Source organism: Vespula vulgaris, chromosome 8 (assembly GCF_905475345.1).
Source record: "Vespula vulgaris chromosome 8, iyVesVulg1.1, whole genome shotgun sequence".
In the NCBI taxonomy this organism is placed as follows: Eukaryota; Metazoa; Arthropoda; class Insecta; order Hymenoptera; family Vespidae; genus Vespula; species Vespula vulgaris.
This window is the reverse complement of record NC_066593.1, coordinates 6,413,268-6,433,500: the sequence shown is the minus strand read 5'-3', so window position 1 is coordinate 6,433,500 and position 20,233 is coordinate 6,413,268. Positions and strand designations below refer to the sequence as shown.

Sequence of the window (20,233 nt, the reverse complement as noted above, 5' to 3'; positions counted from 1 at the left end):
TTCCCTTCAAATAAGATAACATCAAAAATAACTACTTTGAATTCTTCTCGATTATCAAAGTTTGAAGTTCACTGAGAAGATTTTCCATTAGGGTTTACGATAGTGATGAAAATCCCCTTATCCCATTTGGATATCTCGTTCAACTTATCAAAAATAATCTATGGACGTTTTACAATCGAGTTCTTATGCGACATAGCAATAATGCACTCTACGTACTTTCGATAAGACGCATAAATAAAATGAGAGGAAGAAAAAGGGAACGAACGAAGAAGAAGAAGAAGAAGAAGAAGAAGAAGAAGGAAACGCCAAGGAAAAAGTTTATGCGATGACTTCTGTTTGCAATTTATTTCGTAAACTCCATGATGAACTCCGACTAATTGTATCGATTCTGCTACGGAGAGAGATAGTTAGAGAGAAAAAAGAGGATGGGAGGGAGAAGAAGTAGAAGTAAAAAAGAAAACAAAGAAGAAAAAAGGTATAAGAGGGAAATGGAAGATGGAAAACAAAATGACGAGAAAGCAAGAAGGAGAGAGAGAGAGAGAGAGAGAGAGAGAGAGAGAGAGAGAGAGAGAGAGAGAGAGAAGAAAGGAAGGTAAAGTTTATCTCGATGGATGAGAGAAGAAGTTGGAAGAGGAGAACGGAGAGTGAGGAGAGAATAATAACAAGTGGGAGGGGAGTACGAAATGGAAGTTCCGTGAAATCGAGCTTACGTAGAAGACTGAAATAGCAAGAGAGAGAGAGAGAGAGAGAGAGAGAGAGAGAAAGAGTTCACGACCCGCTGTACTTCAAGCAAACGTTTCCGCATCTGACATAAATAATAAACGCCACGATAGAATTAAATAGGTGGAAATATCTTAATTTATCTCCCGAACGAGGTTTGCCTCTATCTCGAATTTCATTTTAGTTTCTCTTTTTCCTTTTATTTTCAATTTTGTTGTTGCTCTTTTTTCTTATTCCATCCACTTTTTTTTTCGCTATCCGTGCACTTACTTTATCGAGCGTGAGACGATGGTTTCTCTTGAACACGACATTAGAGAATAACTTCTATAGAAAGACAAACACCTTAGAGCATTATCTCGAAACTTACAATTTAGATAAAGAGTGGTCGTTATACGAAAGCATCGAATCTACGATTTAAATGGCTTCAATTTAGTGATTCGAGGAAAAACTCTTACTTGTTTTTGCAAAAGCCAATCTAAAGAGAAAGAGAAAGAGAAAGAAAAAGAGATAGAAAATTATTGAGCTTGGAAAGTCAATCGTTAGAAAGGAATGGAAAAAGAAAATGCAGGAAATAGTAAGAAAATACGTAAATACAAGGAACACCATAAAAGGTAGAAGGAAGAAACCGACAAAAGTTACAAATTACTTTGGATTCTTCCATCGAACGACAGTCTTTCTAATCAGAGAATCCCCCCAGAGATTACAACTCTAGAAATCATTCGATAATGAATTTTTCAAATAAATCTAGCTATAGCTCCCCTTTTCTCGGGACTCTTCCTTAATTGGACGTCACTTTTCGGACGTGCGAGGCTCCCCTGATTAGTTCCGAGTGTTTCCATTCGCGTTAAAAGGCGATAATAAAAAAGTAACAGGACGATTCCTCCGAAAGTCACGTTCTCTCTCGTCTCCAAGCTTAACTACGATAATATGAAAAATCGATTTGGAATAGGCGCGCGCGCGCGCGATAGAGCGAGAGAGAAAATAGCACGAATTAACAAGATTTTTTTACCGAACGTCGTATAAGTAAATACGACGAATAATTCTCGATAAAATGTTCGACCAACGAAAATCACTCGAAATTAATGGAAGTCACATTCGGAATCCCAAGAATGTGATCCCTCTTAATTTAATATCATTTATTTAATCGACGAAAATTTTCACGACTGTGAGAAAACTCAAAGGTATCCCGTTCGAAAGAGATACTTAAATAAAAAGACATTTAAATAAAGCGAATCTTTTAAAGGATTCTGTAAATATAAATTATTATAGAAAATCTTTCTTATCGATCCATCGACCCGTCTTGATTTTTATTGATCGGCAGAAAAAAATGTATAAAATTAATATGTAACAATGTGCTTCGGTTGATATGTACACGTTACTACTGCATAAATAGATCCGCGTATCGAGCCATTTAACTTAAACCGCGGTAATAAGCGTATGCATATGCGCATAACGTGTGGTGCATATACGGAATCTGGTACGTTCCGTCCCCATCGTTAATCGAATAACGCGCGATCCGGAGGCTGTCGTACGATATCTCGTAACACATCACGCTTGCTGCATTAAAGCGTTACATCGATTCTCTCCTTGGTACGTGGGTACTACGTAACGTTACGCTGCCGTCTTACACTCCCTCGTGTCTATAGGGTGTCTCTTGAAAGATGTTCAAAACGCAAACTTTTTTCCCGACAATTCCAATCACAGAGCCGAACGAAAGTTTTACTCGTTAACCTTAATTAATTAATTAAATTCATTCGTACAAAGATCTATCGCTCGTATATAAAACCATTTTTTATTCCATTAAAAAGAATTACGTTTTAGTGTACCCAACGCTTGTCGTTTCTCCCTCATGAGAACTACCAAAAGCTTCAGTTCCGATATCGAAAACCGTTCGATTTCGAACGACGAAGCTAAATGTAACGGTTCTAAGTCTTTCCGATAGTACATACTTAAGAACTTTCACCAAAGAAATTCGAGCTATCGAATTGCTAGGAGCGTCGTAAAATGGTACCTCGATTCTCAGGCACAAACTTTAGACAATTTTAAGACGAGACACCGTGTATAGACGAAAGTGCATCGAGTCAATGTACCGCGGAGCCGGATCAATGAGACTGATTACTCTCTCTCTCTTTCTCTTTCTCTTTTTATCTTTCTTTCTCTCTCTGTCTCTCTCATTGAGTTAATCGTAGACGTGAGACAGATCCTGGTTCTTCTCTCCTTTCTCAGCTTCTCTTTCTTCTTTTTCTTTTTTTTCTTCTTCTACTTCTACTTCTTCTTCTTCTTCTTCTTCTTCTTCTTTTACTTCTGCTTCTACTTCTTTTTCTTCTTCTTCTTCTACTTCTACTTCTTCTTCTTCTTCTTACTTAACTTGCTCGACACGGCTTCGAGCAGTCGTTCGGCCGCTGTGTTTTGTTTCGCGCGACTGAAGTCGTCGGGGGAATTGAATTAAATCGAGTTGAATCGAATTGGTTGCGTGTAGTTCACGGTCGTGTACGTACGTGAAGAGAAATAGAAAGAGACGAAGTCGAATCTGCCCCGCGCCGGAAACAGGTAATTGCAGTTTCATGACGCACGTCTTCGTACTTCGCGAAGTTAAACTACAATTGATGCGTGGCGAGCATATGTAACTCAAGTGCAAGGTTAACGTACGAACCCGTACATCGAGCTTAAATGTTTTATTGATGGCCGAGATAAAGTTAAGAAAATTTATGGTGGCAATTGAAAAATTATTTCTATTTCCATCGGTTCTATTATTCGTTTAATTCGGAAAATTTCCACGGGTTACCGAAGTTAACATTTTCTGACGATCAATCGAAATATCCTATTACGTTTTGTATATTTGTAACATTCAAAGTTTATCTCTATCGTATTTTCAAAAGTAAATCCGAAAGAGATTTGATTTAAAGGGATAGTAGTGTGAAAAGCAATTCGGTAAGAAAAAGAAGAAGAAGAAGAAGAAGAAGAAGAAGAAGAAGAAGAAGAAGAAGAAGAAGAACGAACGAACGAATGGAGATCCGATCGTTCTCCTCCTTTTCTCTCGTAATGTCGTCAAATCGAAGAGTTCGATCCATGAGATGAACACCTGAAAGTCACTTTATACGTACTACGTGCTACCAGAGAGTAGAAAAGAGTAGACAATTCCGACCGGTCAAACTACTCTTCGTCGGCGATCGACCTCCCTTCTCTTTTCTCTTCTCCTCCTCTTATGCTCCTTCTCTTTCTCTTTCTCTCTCTTTTTCTTTCTTTCTTTCTCTCTTTTCCTCTTCTTCGTGAGATTCTCTCGGCTGTCTTCGTCGCACTCACCAACGAGGCAAAGTCTGTACCAAAAGAATCTTTCCAGGCACGAAACTCTCCCGCAGATTTGCCTTAACGTTTCGTCGCATCTCAATGTCGAGTCGAGTCGGGTCGAGTCGAGTCGTGCGAGGGGTAGAAAGTGCCGAGGGAGGATGTAGTCACCCTCGAGAGAAAAAGAGAACGTACATCCTGGCCATTGACACTTGAATTTGACGAGGAGATGGTGACGCAGAAAAGAAAATGAAAAGAGAAAAACATAGGAAAATGGATCGATTTTTTAGATACACAATGCATTATATGTTTTTTAGAAACACAATGCATATATATACATATTTATATGTATATATATGAGTAATATATGTCTATATAAATTAACTATATAAGTCATTATAATAGAAGTACTAGTATATTTATTTAAAAATTAATCAAATTATTAAAACAAACAATTTATTAAAATAAACATACACACACACACACACACATATATATACGTATGTATGTATTATAGGAAATTGTTAAAAACCCATTTTAATTAAAAATATTACAAGACAAACCAAATTTGCCAATACCACTGATAAAAACAGACAATTTCGAATTGATTGTCACTTTATTTGATGCATCCTGTATTGTATACCCTGAAGAGATTGCCGTTTATTTGTCAGGAGCGTAAATATATGATTCCAAATATTGACCGTCGCTTAAAAATGCCAGGTATTTATATACTTATGTTTGTATATATGTATATACAATATCTATACGTCCATTGAATTATATGCACCAGGCCGCATTCGTTTCTCTTGGCATTTATGACGTTATATTTCATTACGTTATTTTCGGTTTATAAAGGACAAACTGAAATATATGGCTAATTGAACTGTGATTAATTGAGAGGGGAACAAACGACGCCTATTTTAATTACACCTCGTACGAATGATTAATTTACATGGTGAGGATTTTTACCTCCGTGTGAACCATAATTGTGGGATTCGTTTGCGATAACCAATTGCGAAGAAAACAGTTCGATATATTATAGAAATTTATATTTTTTCTTATTTTTTTTTTCTTTTTACGTCTTCGACATAAGCTCATTGTCAATTCTCAGATTCGTATCCACCTATAATATTTCAAGCGCCATAAAATGTTTCCCCCTTATTTGTAATATCATTGTGATCGTTATCCTCGATATTTTCAATCGAATATTATTCGTAATATTTTGATATTCCAAACAAATTGTACCATCAGCATTATTATCTCAGAGAATATGATTCTATTGTTAGATGCCTACTTGTCTGTCGATCACAGGTTATTGTTCCCAATGAAGAACAACAGTATCTAAAGCTATTATTTCTTTCTCGACAAGTTAATTCGACGAATACCGAATGCAATACACTACGATCCTATAGATTTGTTTTTATCAATATATTTGATACAAAAAGAAGAAGGTATCCAATTATCGAGACATCAATAATTGTTTTGATCCGCATGCTGCTAATAAAAAGTAAAAAAAATTAAGCACATTATTTACTCGCCAAAATCATATATCAAATACATTGTTTAAAACAAAAAACAAAAAAAAATCCATTTCATTTCGTGAGACCGATTTAATGTAAACTATTCATTTGAATTTTACTGATAAGATAAAAGTCTATTTGCTCTTTCAATCCTCGTCTCGACGTTTCACTCGAAGCAATGGGCTAAAATTGTCGGAAACTTGGAATCTAAAATACAATTGCGTTTCTTTTCGCTGATATCTATGACAATAGTTATAATTTATGGATATTAAAGTCGTTTATACAAGTGTCATCTTACATAATTGTTCTTATTTTTGTTTTTGATACGATTGAACGATGGAAAATAAAAAATAATGTTTTTCTTATCTTTTCATATTTATGAAACATCTATTAATTTTTATATTCATGTGTTTCTTTTTTTATGAATTAACGAAGGTTACTGTGTGTATGCGTGTGTGTAGTTATATCTTATCTAAATTCTTGCTTTGCTTAGACAATGGTGATCGCGTAGGTCAGAAAACTGCTTTGTGCAATGATCTATGAGTCATAGCATATATATAGATATATGGAATTGACGTCCGTATAATTTTTATAATAACTGTCGACAAGATAATGTTAATGCCAACCTTTAACAATCGTAATCACCCACGTGAAACGTACATATAGGACACGGTTTTTATCGAGTTTTATCGTAAAAATATGTCTATATCTTTTACGGCTCTGCATATGTCTATATATGTAAATTCATTTACCATTTGAAGTACCTTATACGGTTTAACCAAAAAGTTATGAAATATTAATAAAGTTGTAATAAATTCGTCGTGTGTTTATAACGTTCAAACGCAACGATAAACTATTGCACTATTTTCCTAAAAATAGTATCCAGCATAAACCGGATACTAATTTTCAATTTTGAAATATTACGAAAAGGAGAAATAAATTTATTCGCAAAATATCTACCTCGCTCGATTCAAATGAAGTTACATAATTTTAAACAATATATATACACATATGACCGTATATATAACATTTTTTACTGCTGCCGTTCAGTTTCAGTATAATTTCGATTATAACTTATTAATTTCGAATATTTCGACACTTATTGAGAAAAACATACTTCGATGAACTCTTTTACGATAGGTCGATGAACCTATCACGATAGCGTTCATCATTTTGATGCTCGGTTCAAAGTTATATGTTGTAGGATGGAATCGGTAAGCGTACATACATATGTTAAGTCAACTCGAGAGACACTGAACTTGTGACGATAGATTATTCAGCGCACGTCTCGCGTTGATTCACGTTTCGACGTTGCGCATCAACTCGAGGGAGATATGCATGAAAATAAAAAAGTCACAATTGACGTTGCCAAGTTAACCCTCTATAACGCATTGTTACTTCGCTGATAACGTATCTTATACGTATTTGTTTTTCTACTTTTTCCCTTTTTCAAAATTTATTTACTTATTTATTTATTTATTTATTTATATTATACGTAGCAACAGAAAAGAATGCTATTCAGTGATTTCAATCTTTATCTCGAAATTTGATCGTGTATTCTTTTAATATCTTCCATTCTCTTCTCATTTTGTGGAAATGTACAAAATTTCGAGCATCGAGAAAAATCCGTTATAGGATCACTGGAAGGAAGAAAAGAAAAGAAGAAAAAAAAAGAAGAAAAGAAAGGAAAAGAATAGGAAAGGAAAGGAAAGGGAAAAAAAAGGGAGAAAAAAGGAGAAAAAGGAGGAAAATATAGAAGATGGACGAAACGAGGAGGGTGACCATATAATAAAAGCAACTCGATGTTGCGTCAAAAGATTCTACGTATTGAATGAACACATACAGGTAGAAAAGTAAAGGTGTAGAGGTATTTAGGTAGACATTTCCGAAGGATACGATGGTTCTCGACCGAAGAAAAGAAGAACGGTCGAGAACACTTTTCTCTACCTGGAAAAGAAGATGCTCAGGTATTTCTACGGCAGTTAAAATACAACGAGAGAGCTGCGGCTCGACATTCACAACGTTACAATCCACAAGAAGCGCTATGAATATGCACGTTCAAACCAAACGACGCTACTGTATTTCCATTTGAACATTTTCTCTCTCTTTCTTCATCCCTGTCAATCTATTCTTTCCTTTTATTCTCTCTCTCTCTCTCTCTCTCTCTCTATCTTTCTCGATCATTGGCACGCACAATCCTCGACAACACGGAAAAGCTCGCACGAAACTCGTCAGTTCCATAAGTTGTATATATTCCTTCGTTTTATCTTACAAAAAAAAAAATAAATAAAAGGAAGAAGGAAGAAAACTAGAAAAGACCAAATAAAAATTAAATCATAAAATTACGAATATCAAGAAACGCTTTAAATAACATACGAACTAAAATCTTGGAAAAGAAAAACACTCGTGCCAATCTTAGTCAATTATGTCCGATTTTTTCAATCGGCAATTTCGCTAATCGTTGAAAACGGTTCGAAAACGTAGTATCTTGTCTTATCTACATATGTACATACGTAAGTATTATACTTACATACATACCTACGAATTTTTAAGGGAGACTTCTTTTTTATCGAAAGTTACGAAGGGAGAAGAAAGTCTTGGAACTAGTTGATCGTTCGAAAGAGGATCGGAAGGAGAAGGAAACGTCGAGAATGGTAGCAAAGGAAAAGAAAGGGGAAGGGCAAGGAGGAGAAGAAGGAGAAGGAGAAGGAGAAGGAGAAGGAGAAGGAGATGGAGATGGAGAAGGAATAGGTGGGGGAGGAGGAGAGGAGAAAATCTCTTGGTCGGCGAAGAGGCAGAGAAACGTAAGTACTTTGAGTTTCAGTCTGTTCCAGCTCGATCGCTTGATCTCTCGAGGGCACCTAAGAAACCGTAAAAGACAAAGGGTGCGTTTAGTTCCAACTCGAGTGTTCACTTAACGCACTGCGTTCTCTCTCTTTCTCTTTCTCTCTCTCTTTCTCTCTCCCACTCGCTTGCTTGCTCCTTTCCAAGTGGTAAGGGTGGAGCGACTTACAAATATACGAATGGGGTAGCTTTGCATAAGAGTAAGGGTGGGAGTAGGTAGACGATGCTCTTTTGTGTAACGCTTTGCACGAAAGCACGGATCGTTCGAACTGCACTTCTACTCGAGTGCATGGTACATCGAAGCAACCCCTCCGTCACGTTTCCGAATGACGACTACGACTACGACTACGACTATGACTACGACATCCTCGTCGACGTTGACGACAACGGCAACGACGACTATGATGGTGACAGTGACGGTGACGGTAACGGTGACAGTGACGGTGAGGACTGAGGATTCATTGCACTGGAACACGCGCAACTTTCCAAGTATTCCTATAACTATACTCTCGATAGTCGAGTTATCTCCCTTCCGAGTTCTGTGTCAAAACAAATCGAATACTTTCCTATAATTCTACTTGCCACTGTTACCACTATTCTCGAATTTATTCTTCAAACATTTGCAAATATCTCTGAAAACGTTTCTCATCGATCTATTCATCCTCAATCCCGATATTATCTTTTATATTTTATTTGTGTTATTCAAGAAGCATAAAAAATTGCTCGCAATATAAAGTATCATTTAACGAGAGCAAGAAATAAAATGTATAAATAACAAAGGAGAGGAGATAGAAATTCTAACGTTTCAATATTTTAATATAATGTCAATTTGAAAAATATATAGACATTGGATACTACAAATATTTGATGTGATAATAAAATTTAATTTGTAAGATATCTAACGTTCATTTCTATTGAAAAAGTATTAAATATACAGTTAATGAAAAAATGTTTCGTCGACAGATTTTTTTTCAGAGTAAACAAAAACCCCTTCAAACCCGTACGATGTTACATCGAAGTCAACAGCAATAACGTACGTTACATTGAAATTTTTTTTCTAAAAAGTATTCAGTATTTGTATGATCGTAGAGTGCCGTTCCGAGATCGAATCGAAACTTGTCGAAGTATACGTTCACTGTAGACTAGAATAAAGCGAGTTGCTTTTAATTTATTACCTATCCTCCTCTCTCTCTCTCTCTCTCCCCTCCTTCCCTCTCCCAAACCAATCACTACTATCAACTTTTCGAAATGGCCAAGCTCGTGTGCGAGTTAAATAAAGCTGCTAACAATTCGATCTGAAGTCAATCAATTCTCGTTGTAGCCCAGCTTTATTCGATTACATTCGCTGAATAATAAAGTGTAGTCGCTGCTGCATACGAAATTCCTCCCTTATCGTATCCAAAGCTCTAACCTTTGAAAAAAAAAAGAGAGAGAGAGAGAGAAAGAGAAGAAAGAAGTTTTGAATTTCGTTCGGAAAATTCCAAACAAAATTACCATCGGCCTTTCGAATCTAACCAGAATCAGCTCGTATACAATAAATCTAATTCATTTTATATCGAACTTTTCCATTCGATATTCGCGTCGCTTTATCTTCGTTTATCCATACGATCGATTATTTATTTATACGAAAGCGCGAACTCGATAGCCTTCGTGAGTTCCAATCTTTTCCCCGTTTTTGCCGTTCAACGAATAATTTCACTTCGATTCAAATAGCTACATACATATATACATATATACATACATATATACATGCATACATACATGCATACATACATGCATACATACATGCATACATACATACATACATACATATATATAAACGTACATACATACATATATACATTGCGTTCGCAAGGATCAAACTGGTGTCGAAGCTCGGAAATGAGAAGGGGAAGGGGAAGGAGAGAGAGAGAGAGAGAGAAGATCGGCCATGCGTATCGTCCAATTCGAGCTCTGATTCAGACTATGTCGTAACATAATTTAACAAATAATAAAAATAGATATCTACTTACACGTTCTTAACGTATGAGGAAAGGAGGCTAACGTTTGTTAACGAAGAAAGAAATAAACAAAGAAAGCATAAAAAGAGTACTGTGACACTCACGAAGAAGTACACATTTTCTTTTGATCAATTTATCGCGAAATGCAAGAAATTATTAATTAATGCTTGAAAAAAGAAGAAGAAAAGTCTCATAAACAGCATATTTTCTCATTTCAGTCGTACTACATCTCCGATGTATCGTAAATCAAATTTTAAAGTCGCAATAATGCGAACAAATTGATAACGGAAATGAACGTTTGCTGGATGGTGGCAAATGAATGTATGTACCTGGAATACGGCGAACGATCCGTGCATGGCTCGCGTTTAACGAGCCTGCTTCTTCCAACATGCTTTTATGAGTAAACTTTAACTAGCTTTAAAGCACGAATGCATACAACCATCGATTATGCGACCCGTGAATTGTTTCGCATAGTAAGTACATACCCATTGTAATACAACTTAGTTTCTTTGCCTTTTAAATTCGAGATTTTAATGATCTTAATTTTATTTTCTAATATTATCAATATATTTACTAATATTTATCTGATATAAGATGATCATGATATCATTAAATAATATCAAAATAATTTTATATATCTGTTATACGAAAAGTAAAATGTCGGCCATGAAAATTTTGATTAAAACGATCGAAATACGTAAACATAAAATATTTAAACGGCTACCCATTTCTTTCTCGGTTTTCCCGTCAAAACTTTAACGAAGTTCCGAAAGTTTGGAGAAGAAATACTGGTAGAAAATCTTGGAGTATACGACGAAACATTTATCCGCGGTGAGAATTTTTGCCCGATAGAGTTCGTGCAGGAAGAAAATCGAGAGAAGAAAGAATCGCAGCTGTTCGAAAAATCAGAAAATCTCCGAGGGATTCTTCTGTCGTCTTCTGTAGATTTGTGACATCTGATGATGCCTTGTTCGAAGATAGACCAAGCGTCAGATTAATTCTTGCTATGGATTCATCGATTTCTATACGTAATCACAAAAGTACATTCCTTTATTAGCACGATAAAACAAATGGTGTTAAATCCTCGTACGCCGATTGAATGTGTCTTGCAATAGTACAAGATATTCATGTCGCTTTAATGTTCTACGAAATTATCAAATTATTAGTCGTGTTCGTAGCCTATTTTTACTTGTTCGTAAATGGATGACTCATAATTCAAATTATGCATTATATTTGCATTTCTCGTAACTCCAGTTATTACATTTTTCTCTCTCTCTTTTTTTTTTGTTTCCAATGTGTACTCTTTTAATACCACTATATTTCTCAGAATTCATATTCACATGAGTCAACTATTAAAACATTCAACGATGAGCGATGCTTTGGAGAATAAAACACGTATACTTTACACATCTTCGTTATGGATGACTATGCATATCGACTGTTTCCTGCGATATTGCAATTTCAATGATCTTTGAATTCGGAATGTGGGTCAAACGCGTTTGATTTTTAAGCGATCAGCAAGGCGCTCGATGTTGCGAACGTTCGGATTTGCGTCAGAAAGATAATCTTTCACCCCTTAGAACTATTATCGTCGATCTTCTAGTCAAACCTGACTAGTTTGTTTGCTTCTTTTATGGTATAGAAAAGTTCGCGCGAGGAAGAGATATAGATAGAGAAAAAGAGAGCGAGCGAGCGAGCGAGAGAGAGAGTATAACTTTAGTCACCACACATAAATGTAACGAATTCATAAATTCATTCGCTGATCTCTCGTTACGTAACTGTCTGCCATATTCACAGTTCAATTACATTAGCTCGTTTCAATAGTACTCGGTATATCATTAATATCCATTGTATTATTAAATTAACTACGATTCATGAAGAATGATATTCACGTTTCGTAAACGATCCAATCTTTCAACATTTAAAAGATTTTTCCTAAATATTAATTTCGTTATCGGTCGACGTTAAAAAATATCGTTCGAATTTAAAAATGAAATCGTTATTTATATGATTTTCCCTAGTTATAAATTTTGAATGAACGTCAGTATGCAATAGCATTTCTTCGAAATCACATTAAATGCGCATTCTTATCAGCGAGCAACGCAGACATAACAAAATCCATATGAATTTACCGCACGGTTTTCTCCCGGCGATCTTGGAAAGAAGGGGGAATTTTCTCGACATTTTTCAAATGCATAAACGCGCTTGTGGAAATCTTATCAGTTACACAATTCTGCAAACCTTGTACGTACGCCTTCTTATTCCTAATAACAGGAAAAGTACCAGTTATTTCGACGTTACAAAGTTGTACAGAAAAGAAAAACAATGGATAAAAGATCTCGACCTTGTCACACGCTAACTTATACGTACATGGTTTTTTATACGTACGGTCATACGTACATGTTTATTGATGATTATCTAAAAAAGAAAAAAAGGAAAAAGAAAAAGAAAAAAACAACAAAAAATGCAAATACGTCGTTCGAAATATTTATATAGTATTATATTTTGATCATTTGTTATTAATTCTATATTATTTATCTTATATTAAAAAAAATATGTATATATATACGACTTAACTCAATTTCATGATCGCGAAGTGATATTCGATAATTGATTGTAACGTAAAGTTGAAAAAAACAAACGATGATACATCGCTATAACTACTTTTATATAAACATGTACCAGGAACGTACAAGCATATATGTGCCTTGATACGTCACTTTAATTACACTTATTATTATGTATTTCCAGAAATAATCCAACGAGAAATCGCGTAATTACAGGCAGCTACAATAGAAGGAAATAATTTTTACGCGTCGCACTCGATGCATTTTATCGTGACATAACTCGAAACTCAAACCGTGAAAAACATTGAAAAATTCAGGATCGCGTGGTCTCCTCGTACGTATACACATTCGTCGCTTAACGAATTCATCTATTCATTGCGTGACGCGTCCATTCGAAAAAAAAAAAAAATTTCGATCAAAACTCAATCGAAATTTCATTTTCCTATATCAAACAATGATTTTCTTAATCCGATATTTTCTATGACTAAGAAACAAAAGCAAACTTTTCCATCGTTTATTCTATGGAGTTCGAGTATCTAGCATGATGAAGGAAGGAAAGGAGATTGCCTTCGAAGGTTAATTTCCGTCTTCGTCATTGATGTGTGAGTGGAACAATGTCCTTCACGGTCAACGAACAGGAGAACGAGATTTGTGCCGACCAAGCCATCCACTTCGAAAAGGCTACTTCGTTTCACTAGATAAGCTACGATCTATTTTATTATCTCGACGAACAACAAGGACGAGTTTATCGTTGAAACTACCTTTGCGGTCTTATCGTTCAATTTCTGAAACAATATAAAAGAACGTTTTTACGACGATAAAGACGGTGAATGTCCACGAGTTTCTGAAATATGTACACGTATGACAAAACTTAGTTATTGTTACGACGAAATTGGAACGACGATTAAGATTATCGCTTAGATTTAAAGAAGAAAAAAAAGAAGAAGAAAACAAAAAGAAAAAAAAAAGATAAGTAGATAAATGTTACGTCGCTTCGCGGAAACATGAACAGGACAGAGAAACATTTTCCTTGTACATTAATCCTCTTATCTCGAAGATCACCTAAAGTGATTATCCGCAAGTTCGCATTTATGAATATAAATGCAAGACGAGATAAACGAGAAAAACGTTTTACATTGTTTCGATAATAACATACAAAGCTAAACTTTGGAAGACTTCGAAGTTTTACTTTTATCTTCGATAGGATTTGCTTTTTTTTTTTTTTTTTCAACAATCGCACGTGTTATCAAAAAGAAAAATCTAAGATAATAGAACGTAATAAAATATTACCTCTCGCGATAAACGACGAATCCAATTGATTTTGTAAAAATAATCGATTATATTAAAAGAAAAAGGAAAATTCACCATTTTCTTTTTTTTTCGAAGTTTCGAAGATGGAACTAGAAGAAACTCGTAACGATATTGCATGTCACGAGGTAAAAGGCGAAGGAACTTTGATTCGCAAACTGGAATATTTCTCTTTCTCGTTCTCTCTCTCTCTCTCTTTTTCTCTATCGTACTCACTCTTTGATCGAAAACCGCACGATTACCGAGCGTGATATTTCTCGCTGAAATCGAACTTTGAAGGATCCGTTCCGCATACAGAGAGAGATTCGATTTGCGAAAGAGCTGTGTCGCCTTTGTATCGGCAAGTTCGAGATCGTAAATCGATAATGCTTTTCCGAGATACATAGGTTGATTCAACTAACGAAAAAAAAAGAGAGAGAGAGAGAGAGAGAGAGAAAATAAAGATAAGAAGTTTCTGATATTATCGTACTTTGCGAGATTATCGAAGATCGTAGCACGAGGCACGAATAATTTTCGATACGAATAAGCTATATTTAAAAATTTAAAGGATAAAGAAGAAAATTCTGTAGGATCGTTGAGAGATAAACGTCGAACGTCGTATCCATCTCGGAAACTCGATTGATCGTAATAACAGATTCCCATTCAAGGATAACGATTGACTTGGAAAAAGGTGACCTTTACGATGGGAATTAATTAAACGCAGAGCCGAGTACACGAGCTATCAACGAGAATCACCTTTAAATACTTCCACATCGATAATAATAATCTAATCTCCCAACTACTATATTAATTTCTTAACACCTTTCTCGTGACTCTTAATAATTTTTTTATCGCACTGTGATTAATCGAGAAAAGCAAAGCAATGAAATTTCAATTTCAATTTCAATTTCAATTTCAATTTCAAAACACGACTGTGATAACGTAAAAGCTTCGCCGATCATCGTTTCTCGCCGATATCAGAATGGTCGTAACTCGGTACCTACTTTACGCTCGAAGAAATGCAATTTTCAACGCACTCTTAACATCGACGATGTTAACTACTGTCATTAGATGTCACGGACGAACAGAAATAAGAAATTACGAGACACATGAACGACTTCGACGAGTTTCCATAATTATCTACACGAAAAATGGAAAGCAAATAGGAGATACAAAATCCTGTAACGTTTCAAAACGCGAACGTATACGTAAAGTAATGAACAAGACGAAGATTAAAAGAAAAAAAGAAAGGGAAGCAATGAAATGAAACGAATTGAACTCACCTCAGCGAGATATCGAAAGCCATGATCCTCGGCAACTTTCTTAGCTACTTCCGGTCCTCCTTCGATGTGAGCAGCCCATTGATTGGTGTAAGCTCCGACTCTGTCTCGAAGAGTCATCAGGAGAGCCAAACACGCCAGTCCGAAAATCCTTCGAGTACACATGATAGCTCGTCGCCGTCACTACCGATAACACTAGCACCACAAAACACTTCTGCAACGGCAACGGCAGCAAGATCAGCTCCACGACCAGCGCGGTAACCGACGACGACGACGACGACGACGACGACGACAACGCCAATGACTTCAACTTCACCTTATCACTATTATCCACCGCTATCCTCCTCCACCAACACCACCACCACCCACCACTGCCACCGACAACGCGAAGGCCGAGCACCGTCGCCACAACGAAAAAATCACGTCGAAAAACAACGTCGTTTCGTCTTCTCAGTGTCGATCGCGATGCATATGGAATGTCAATGAGGATAGGAAGGAAGAAGGGAAGGTAGATGAGTAACGAGGAGAAAGAAGATTGGCAAGAGGGAAAATCCCGCTCGAGTGCGGGAAGAACCGACGGAGATTAGGAAGCTGCGAGAGCAACAAACGAGGTGAGAAGTAGAAGAGGAGGAATAAGATGATGAAGAATTAAGGGAAAAAAAAGAGACACCTGCTCCTACGCGAACCGTCCGCCGACGACGACTGAGCCGTCAGCGGCTCGCCTCGCTCGTTAAGTACCCTCCACAGTGTCGGCCGCCTTTGACTTCGGTCGCCGTTAACTTTGCGCGCGAAACGGCGCGACTATACACACGCGCGCGCGCGCACGCACGCACGCACGCTCGCTCGCACGTATTCAATCGCTCGTTTGCTCGGATAACGCGAGAGAACGTTGATATCTAGTCGCCCTCTTCTTCTTCTCCTTCTTCTTCTTTTTTTCTTTTTCTTTCAACTTTCCAAGTGTAAGACGCGTGAGTGTGTATATATATATATATATATATATATATATATATATGTATATATGTACGTATGTGTCGTCTATTTCTCTGTGTTTGTATATTTGCGCGTATCTTTCGCGAGAGAAGATCGATTTATCTCCTCGAATCGTTATCGTACCACTTCCGACCTCATAGCGAACGTCACGCCGACCTCGATTGTCTTTCTTTGATCGATAGATCGACCTACGATCACGTTACGGATCTGTCCTTTCCGAAGCCAGTCATGATTATGAGAGATTCCTTTCCCTCTCGTTTTTTTTTCCTTTTTCTTCTATTTGGTACTTTGTCCGCGGTTATACCCTTCTTCTCTTTTTTTTTCCTCTTCGTTCCACTGGGCGATCACTTTGTCGACCTACCAACGCCGATCTGCAATAAAGAAGAATAGACGGAAATAATCGTAATGCTCCCTTTTTCTCTTTCTACGTCGAACAAAAATCCCTGCGATTATCTTTTATCTCGCGTCGGCACTTTGTTGTACATCGCGGTGACTCGTTCAATTAACGATTAATGGTCTTTTCAAAGGTCTTAATGGGTTATGAATTCAAAAGAAAAGAAAAAAAAAGAAAAAGGAAAAAAAAAACAAAATTTTTATTGATGCAACCAAAAAAAAAAAGAAGAAGAAAAAGAAAGAGATTATTCTCTCCGACGATCTATCGATCATAATGTAATTTTAAATAAAGATTAGAACGTACTTTGCGCATTTGCGGAGCAACGTTCGTACGATATTCTGTTTTGATACCAGCCTTAATAGAGTTAGCTAATAAAATTTAAATGCGCATTTTAGAAACACCCGGTGTGTTTTTCGATAAATACGCTACGATATCGCGGCAAGTTAATTGCGGAAAGAACCGATAAGCCGATTACAGCACAATCGTTTTACGTTGATTTCGTTAATGTTAATAATTGTACAATATTACATCATTTTCGCTTCACAATCTTTTCTCGAAACAATTCCAAAATTCTATAAAATTCAAAATATGGATTTGAAAAAGCTTATCAAAATTGTGAATATTTCAATTAGTACTGATATATTTATATATATATATATAAAATATCTAACGACGCTTCTATACGAGATGAACGCGATAACAATCCGAGTCGAAATTCGAAAGACATCATTTAATCATCTTATAGATAGAAACAACCTTACTGTCTTATCGTCCGAATTCTAAAGTTCTATTAGTATCTACGGAGGTGTGTGTGAGTATTTGGTCAACCGTACTACTTTGGTAAGTAGTAAGTAAGTCAATAACTCGAAATTCGCATTTCTACTCGAGATGTCATTGCTTTGATATTACGATAAGAACGAATAGAAAAATAATTATCTCTTACTAGAGTAAAAAATGTAAAACGTATAGATGTATCGCTTGAAACCTTTTTAATATCTTGTACGATAGATCCCAATCGTAATCGTTCTAAAGAAAATTAATGAAAATCGTAGAAATTAAATAGATCGACGAAGATAAACAAAATACACGAGGAAAGTTAAAATTGGGATGATGGCAAAGTTCACAGAAATACAATATTGTCCAAGATGATGTATGTACACGCATGTTTCCGTTCGCATCAAAGGGCTATACTCGTTAAACGAATAATGTAATAATTACTTGGCAGATATTACATTCTATGAGCACGTTATTCTCCGTTATGAGAGATCATTTGTATTCGCTCCACAGAAATAACCTCTCTCGATTACTTTAATTACGAAGTTGTGTCAACGAAGGTACGTATATAGCATTCGAGAGAGACTAGGACGTACTACTTCGGTAAGTCAATACCCACTCCAAATTCCCATGTTCTCTCGCTAAAGATGTAAATCCTGTTCCGTACAATGGATTAAGTCTAACGAGTGCCGAGGAAAAAGAGATGGAATTAGGTCGGAAACGCATGGAAGTACTTTTCCGATATAAGCTACGAAACGTAGAAAGCTTAAATATTATTAAATAAAAAAAAAATAACAAAATAAAAAGAAAGAAAAGGAAAAAAAACGAGCATTACCGAGAGTAAGAAATTTGAACGTATCGATAGATCCACATAATCGTTTGTTGTTACTCGTTAATTACACGCTCTGCTTCGATCCACGGAAATTCACAGCTATTGGAAAAAGTGAGTTGGTCTGCCTCGAGCTTTTGTCCCGAGCATTTTCACCTACTTGTTACCGACAATTGCAAAGAAATTTTCAATTAATACAATTACCTTCTCGCGGACGCTGATGACTATATACTCGATAAAGGAGAACGCTACATAGAAAGAGTGAGAAAAAGAAAAAAAACGAAAGAGAGAGAGAGAGAGAGAGAAAGAGAGAGAATAAAAAAAAATATGCAAGAAACGAAAAAGAAAAAGCGAAAGAAAATGAAAGCAAAAAGAGAAAAACGAGAGCACGGATTCTTATTTGGTAGAATCGTTGGAGCTTAACGTAATTTTCACGCTCGCCGAAAGCAACTCTTTCGATGGAAAAGAAGAGGAAAAAAGGAGAAAGACAAAGAAAAGAAGACAGGGACGGCGATTCGCATTATCGGTATCTACGTTTGAACGGATCTTCGTTCGAGTCAGCTTCCGGAAAAAAGGACTCACGTCGTAGGAGCGAGCCGATCGTTCGATAACTTTAGAAAGAAAGATAGATATATCTATATATATATATAGAGAGAGAGAGAGAAAGAGAGAGAGAGAGAGAAAGAAAGAAAAAGAGAGAGAGGACATCCTACTTCGTGCCTGGGAGAAAATTGCATTCGCGGCCTGACCTTCTCCCTTCCAGTTCTACTTTCGAGTTGCAATGAAGAGAAAAGAAGAGAAAAGACAGAAAGACAGAAAGGGAGAAAGAAAGAGACAGAGAGAGAGAGAGAGAGAAAGAGAAAGCTAGAAGAGAGCTAGCTGTCTGTCGCTCGTTCGCTCGCTCGCTCGCTCGTTCGAAGTGAATTAAATTCGAGCCCGTACTTATCCTCTTTCTCTCGCAAGCGGGTTTCCCTCTCAGTAGCCTTTTCCAAAGCCGAAAAAGCGAGGATGACCGACTGCAGGCTCTGCGTCCACAGCAATCCCAGGTCCCTTTTTAATTTCGGGACAAAAGGGTCATCCTGCGTATCCTATACCTTCCTTTTCTTTTTTTTTTCAATCTCCCTGTATGTCGTCTCCTATCTCTTTCTCTAACTTTAACTCTAACCCTATATACTTCTCTTTTGAACCTTTCGATTTTTCTATTCCTCTTTCTCTTGCTTTCTCTCGCTCTCAATGTTTCATTTGCCGACACCTCGACGTAAAGAATATAAGCTTTCGACGTGCGAACAAATGAAAACGAACGAGGCCATAATCATCTCACAAGGTAATAATCCCTGGCTAATGCTCTTCGTGTGTCTCTTTCCATTCGTACGGTTCTTACGTTAGATCTTATGTCCGAGTTTATACGCGTCTCTATACGTATACTTATATATACTTATACAAAGTGATTAGAGGTAATCGTGATATATCTATGAGTTAACGCAGGAGATTATCATTCTCGAGAAAATGAATGAGAAAGAAGAACTGTAAAAGAAAATTGATGATCTCGTTATCGTACTATTTTACAAATTAATTTCCATTCAAGATCTTCGATAATTAGCGTGCTTTTAAAATCGATTAATAAAATATCGTTACACGTTGATAAATATCGCAAAACGTTATTATTGAAATTCGTTCGTGTGTTACGTATTTATTACGTAAAAAACTGGAAGAAAAAGATTAGCGTATTTTGAACGAATTTAT

General features: G+C 36.4%; 1 protein-coding gene across 5 annotated transcripts in view; it reads right to left on the bottom strand.

Annotated features, from left to right (window-relative positions):
- Nucleotides 1–20,233, bottom strand: part of LOC127065750 (furin-like protease 1) — a 175,464-nt gene that overhangs the window by 147,386 nt on the left and 7,845 nt on the right. For 4 of the 5 annotated variants that reach the window (XM_050998543.1, XM_050998544.1, XM_050998541.1 and 1 more), the window contains exon 2: nucleotides 15,507–16,864. In XM_050998543.1, the coding sequence (XP_050854500.1) occupies nucleotides 15,507–15,668 (162 nt within the window). In that variant the 5' untranslated portion in view covers nucleotides 15,669–16,864. Of the gene's footprint in view, nucleotides 1–15,506; nucleotides 16,865–20,233 lie in introns of those variants that run through there. The other variant, XM_050998542.1, reaches the window with a different exon arrangement.